Genomic DNA, 5,645 nt, shown 5'->3' with positions numbered 1-5,645 from the left:
CTCAACGACTCCATTTGGCTGACTGATTTCTTTTTCACGCTGTTTCGATGATTTGTCTCATTTTCCATCATGGAACACTTTGGAAAGTGAAACAAAACAAGCCGGTGGTGAGTCGGCTGCAATTGATAAAGATGAATTTTCGCGCCATCTGGTGATTTATCACTTTCATTCGTCTCAGAGATGTTGACTACTGTATCACGGCGAACAACAAACTTCGTGTGGGTTGTAATCGCTGGACGAAAATTGAATTAGCGTGCTCACAAATGGATACCCCTGGCATTTGGCGATCACAACCCACGGCATCGGAGTTTGTTGTACGCCGTGATACAGTAGTCAACATCTCTGAGACGAATGAAATTGATAAAGTTGTTGCCCGTATGTTTCGTGCTGCCTGTGTGACGCGTATACCCGTGCAGCCATAGAATGTTCCAGCCCGTATACCCGTACAGCCATAGAATGTTCTACCGTACAGCGTACGGAATCACGTATGAATTCGCAGGTCTGGCGATTTGCATGGTGAGTTTGCGGTGGGAAAGACTGGTACTCTGAGGGTTTTCCTTGAATTTCCAAAAATTTCCAAGGATTTTTCCTAAAATTTTGTTTGGAAGATGCACCTTTATGACAGACAATTAATATTATTTAATCAGACACTTTGTGCAAAATTTTCTCATAATTTTAGTTTAAAATCAAATTTTTCCGATTTCTTAAGCCTCGCTTTCCAAATTTCTTAAGCAAAAAAAATTTTCTCGTCATAGTTTTTCAAGTTTTTGTATCTGTACTACAAATGACTTGATCTTTTTTTGATTCAAATCAATTTTTAGACCAGATCGTATCACAAAAAAATTTAATTCTGTGTTGAAAACTTTTGATTGAATTTGAAAATCAGTTCTTTTGAAAATACATCAGATCATGACTTTTGATTTGATTCTTAGATCATTGATCTAGACTATACAAGCTTACTCCATGCTACCTCACTGATAACATCTTATGTTAATAGTTTTGGGGTAATAACAAGGGGGTTTACGTTTGCTGTCATTTGGAGCAGACGGTTTCTTTAGTACAAAAAACTTTAAAAGCGTTTTTAAGCAGTTTTCGGAGGGTCCCTAAAGGTTGGTATATTCCCAATTCATAAGGAGATTATGGGGATCAGACTAACATCAAGTCAGTATCACCAAATTTGTACTTCCGTCTTTGGCGAGAATGGTTTGCTTGATGCTGAAATTACTTTATGGCATTGTTCATGCAATAAGGAAAAGTTGGTTGCAAAAGGAAAGAAATCTTGCTGAACTATTTCTTGGATCCACCTGAACTTGAAGGACATCGATTTAGAAAAATTTATGAGTTTTTGAATGAAATTTCAATGACTGATTAAGGTATAAGGACATTTTTTCATAGCGATCACAATAGGTCTTCGGACCGCGGTGATGCATCCTCAAACCTAACTAATAATTTTAAAGTGAGAAAAAATACAAGAGCTTCGAAAATGAAAATTAGAATTTTCTACGCGATATTCTATGTTCTAACATTTTTATATCAAACACGTGTGAATAATATTAAGATCCTGTTTTCTATGACATCAGATACATGTACAATGTACATATTTAATTTACTGCAATTAGAGTCATCCGACTGATCCCCTAGGAAATAATTGGACTTATTTGAATTTTAAATTTTGATTGACAACCGTGTTGAAAAATAAAAATATTATCTCATTCTTGCTCCAATTCTCGTGTACATATTGGGATCTTGCACGAGAATAAATAATGCAGTACAATCACTAATTAATTATGTGGGTCACGACGAGCGGAGACATTTACATATGGAAGGTAGAAGTTATATAATGTTTAATTATTCACATATTCGAAAAAGATAAGCAATTAAGAAGATCATGCTTCCTTAATCATGACACTCTGACTTTGATTGCTTTTTATCAGTTAATTGATTTATTGATCAAAAAGACTTCTTTGTATTTGAAAAAAAAATTGCAGAATTGTAGAAACGTCATTTGATCTCTTACATAGAATCACGAACTCTGCAAAATGGACGCCAATCTCGTGTCTAAGCCATTTTTGTCGTATTTCCATTGTATTTTCTTCAATACTAAATAAATACATCGTCATCATTAACATTCCAATTTAATATAACATTTATCAATAAATGTATGTACAATTGAATTCACGTTTATTATTAATTAGCTTCTTCCCTTTATTTTGATTAGCACAAACACCTCGACGGAGTCAAGAGTATTCTAGATAGATCTCTTTTTTTTCTGTAATTCTGCACGAGGATGACAAGAAGACAATTCAGCTGCAATTAGTAAATGTTTTAATAAAAACAATAGACATTGAGAAACCTTGACCCTCTGAAAGAATGTATTTTGTGTGCAAAAATTATTTATTACTTACAAGTAACACATCGCAGAGGAAGCATAACAACGCCACATGAACATAAACAAAAGGTAAGTTTATCATTATATTTAATAGGTAAAGGCTAGCACAGAATTACATAATTGGAAGTGAATATGTACGATATTCGAATAAATTAAAATATTATTTATTATTATTATCAATATATCACCTGACAGACATCGACAAAAAAAACGCATATTTAGGCGTCTTCCAAAATGTAGCGACAATTTTTGGAAGGCCGGTCATTGAAGAAGTTCATAACTTTTCTAAACTAAAAATTTTCATCTGTAGAATCCCAAACAGATAATTATTGTTAATTTGATCGTTCAAGTGTAACATATATGTAGGTACATTGAGTAAATATCAGCATGGAAGTAAGAATGGTTTTTAATGCTACATTGAAGGTACGGCTTTTTTCTTCGCGATTGTATATAAATGCGGATCAATTAAGTAAATAGACATCAGTCGCTAATCACCTGTAAAAAAGTGAGGAACAAAAAGCGTTTGTGATATATTTTTTCAAAGTAGCAAGTTATTCCAAAATGTCAAAGTTCGTTGCAGTAAGTGAATAAAAAAATATTTTTTAAAAATTACTTATAACGAGTTCTTGATAAATTCTTGTTATATTTTTAAAAAAAAGTGTTTCACGGTAAATTACTATAAAATTTTTATTACAGACCTTCTTCTTACTTGTCGCTTTTGTGGCCATCGTAATTGAATGTGCTCCATCTCCAGTGCCAGCACCAGTACCAGCGGCAGCACCAGCTCCATTGCCAAATCCAGGTTAGAGAGATTGAGTAGTAAATAATTTAAAAATTTGTTTAACGTCTTTTAAAAATCTCACTACAGATCCAAAAGCTAAACCTAGCATTTACAGTCCTTTCGGATGGCCATATTCTCCATATTACTATGGATATTCTCTTTCACCATATTATGCCTATGGTAACTTCTTTCTTTTTCTTTTATTTATTACAACGAATTTCTTAAATTTATCAATTATTTTTATTCACAGGATATGCTTACCCTTATTGGCTATAATTGCAGAACAAATCAAACATACGTACTAACATTATAATTTAGTTTTTTCAAACAAAATTATGAATTATAACAACCAAAAAAAAAGTTAATTTTTTGCCCTTTGTTTCGAAAAATTTTCTTGTGTATTATATATATTTTTCTATATGAAAATTTACTAAAAGTTTTTAATAAAGTTCAGAATTTTTATTAAAAAAAAAGTTTTTAAAAAAATGTCTTCAATTTGTAGAGAATTGCCAGAAAAAAAAATAAGCTTACATATTTTAGTTTGTTTTATTCCAGAAAATCAATTCATTAAATATAGCAATTTAAAATCTACCAGATAAGTCTTTGTGTCTCTTTGTAGTCAGTCCACACAATTTCCTTCGTGAAAAACAAATAAAAAGTGCAAATGTTCAATGCCAAGTATAAAAAGAACTCGAGCAACACGTAATTCGGCTTGACATTGTTAATGTGAACACGCAAATAAATGTATGGCAATATGAAGTAACGTATTTCAAAGAGACGTTGAAGTGCAATCGAAGCAAGTGTACAAACGATGTACAGAATTGTGAATCCGATTGATCTTTGGTTATCGTTGAGGTGATAAAAAACACAGCCGAGTGCAACTAAGTAAAAGGGAATGATTATGTAGCGTGCAAATTCGTATTTCCCATAAAAACGATTCCACAAGTAGAAGGTGTAATGTCGATTGTCAGCCAGTAAATAGGGATGTTCGATGGTGTTGTACCGAATTACAACGGCAAAGATGATCGCAAGCATGATAAAAGTGAACCAACGACGAATAACGAGCCGGAAGACTAGATGCAGCTTCGTTAAAATTAGTGATGGTGCGAAAATGGCGATAAATAACGAGAAATAAAAAATCTAAAACAAAAAAAAAATATTTTAAAAACCATTGAATTGAATGAATTTTCTTGAATTTTCACCTGTGGAATATGTATTGCTGCTTGATGAGCACACTTATCGCCTATGACAATAGATCCATTGTACCACAGAAACACGATAAATCCCAAAATGACAGACAGATATCCATAGAATTCCATTAAGATCCCCTTAAAGTGGCTCCATATTAGATCTGGTCGATGCAAATACACGTCAAAGCATGTCACCAAGTCCTTGAATGAATAGTTTATGTTAGCTCGTGACTTGAGTTTCAAAAATGGATGAGCTCGTGCAACGATGTAGTTCAGCGCACAAACACCCAACACCATGCCGACCCACACTATGTTTGTCTGTCGCATCGCCACACTCGCAATCGCTGCCATCGAGCCACAACAATGCCGATCCTTCAAGGCAAAGTAAAGCATCAGCAAAACAGTAGTCAGTGCGGGAACATCCGTGTAATACAAATGATTGAAGAAATACAATGGTGGCAAGAGTGACAACGTCAGAGCTTCTAGCGTATTTACTCGTTTTTGTTGCGTATCGGAAACTGTTCTGCGGATCTTGTAGAATAGCACAAAGTTAAAAATCGAACAGATGAAGCAAGTTAAGCGAAGGAAGTAGTCTTGACAGAGGCCAAAAGGTGCAAACAAAGCCGTGGAAAGAAAATATAGTCCAGGAAATGTTGTAATTTTGCGATCCCACTAAAAAAAATAAGAAAAATTATTAGGTATTTTTTTAAGAAACGAAGAAAAAACCTCACAATATGAAATCGTCCCTCGCAAAAGTGCAATCCTTGTCTCAAGTGAAACTCCTCATCAATTACCAGCTTCGATGTCTTGTACACTTGGTTAAATATCACAAATGAGATCGCCGTAAAGCAAATTAATGTCAAATATTCTGCAATATTTCGTGCCATCGTTTGCGCATCGAAAACTCTCAACAAATCAATCAAAGTATCAAGTACTTTTGTCTATGCAGCGCTTAGTAGGAAGTAAAGTTTTTTTTGTTTTTACTTTGTCATTTTGTGATGCGGAATGATGTAAGTAGGCGACTTTTTTGGATTTTTTTTCTGATTTATTTTGGTGACCCGGCACTTATTGCTTATCTGATGCTCGAACAGTAAGCTGTTGGCATCGATATTTCTTATTGACGCAATGTGTGAGAATAAAAAACTGTCTTGTTTTTATGAAATTACATTAACCACATCAATTTTTATGAATTAAGACTCAACATCATTACAATCCGTGAGTTTTATAATAACCATGAACAACAAAAATTAAGCCAAATGTGAGATTTAGTGACTAAAGTTCTGAT

At 33.7% G+C, this 5,645-nt stretch overlaps 2 protein-coding genes across 2 annotated transcripts; one reads left to right on the top strand and one right to left on the bottom strand.

Moving 5' to 3' along the window:
* Nucleotides 1-2,875: 2,875 nt before the first annotated feature.
* LOC134829398 (neuropeptide-like 4) lies at nucleotides 2,876-3,664 on the top strand. Its single transcript, XM_063842453.1, has 4 exons — nucleotides 2,876-2,968; nucleotides 3,086-3,191; nucleotides 3,258-3,350; nucleotides 3,421-3,664. Exons 1-4 carry the CDS (start codon nucleotides 2,951-2,953, stop codon nucleotides 3,444-3,446), a joined length of 243 nt encoding a protein of 80 aa, XP_063698523.1. The 5' UTR covers nucleotides 2,876-2,950; the 3' UTR covers nucleotides 3,447-3,664.
* Nucleotides 3,648-5,637, bottom strand: LOC134829387 (putative Dol-P-Glc:Glc(2)Man(9)GlcNAc(2)-PP-Dol alpha-1,2-glucosyltransferase). The gene is made up of 3 exons (XM_063842441.1): nucleotides 5,092-5,637; nucleotides 4,373-5,032; nucleotides 3,648-4,310 (listed from the first exon to the last, which is right to left on the bottom strand). Exons 1-3 carry the CDS (start codon nucleotides 5,245-5,247, stop codon nucleotides 3,759-3,761), a joined length of 1,368 nt encoding a protein of 455 aa, XP_063698511.1. The 5' UTR covers nucleotides 5,248-5,637; the 3' UTR covers nucleotides 3,648-3,758.
* Nucleotides 5,638-5,645: the final 8 nt, after the last annotated feature.

The sequence above is a fragment of the Culicoides brevitarsis genome, chromosome 1, assembly GCF_036172545.1.
Source record: "Culicoides brevitarsis isolate CSIRO-B50_1 chromosome 1, AGI_CSIRO_Cbre_v1, whole genome shotgun sequence".
NCBI classification, from domain to species: Eukaryota; Metazoa; Arthropoda; class Insecta; order Diptera; family Ceratopogonidae; genus Culicoides; species Culicoides brevitarsis.
This window is presented reverse-complemented; position numbering and strand designations above follow the sequence as displayed.

Bases quoted from the DNA above. Each gene is read 5' to 3' on its own strand.
- LOC134829398 (XM_063842453.1), top strand. The intron at 3,192-3,257 runs GTTAGAGAGATT...ATCTCACTACAG, and splicing joins AGCTCCATTGCCAAATCCAG to ATCCAAAAGCTAAACCTAGC. The intron at 3,351-3,420 runs GTAACTTCTTTC...TTTTATTCACAG, and splicing joins TTCACCATATTATGCCTATG to GATATGCTTACCCTTATTGG.
- LOC134829387 (XM_063842441.1), bottom strand. From the start codon at position 5,247: ATGGCACGAAATATTGCAGAATATTTGACATTAATTTGCTTTACGGCG. The intron at 5,033-5,091 runs GTGAGGTTTTTT...TATTTTTTTTAG, and splicing joins GCGAGGGACGATTTCATATT to TGGGATCGCAAAATTACAAC. The intron at 4,311-4,372 runs GTGAAAATTCAA...TTTTTGTTTTAG, and splicing joins CAGCAATACATATTCCACAG to ATTTTTTATTTCTCGTTATT.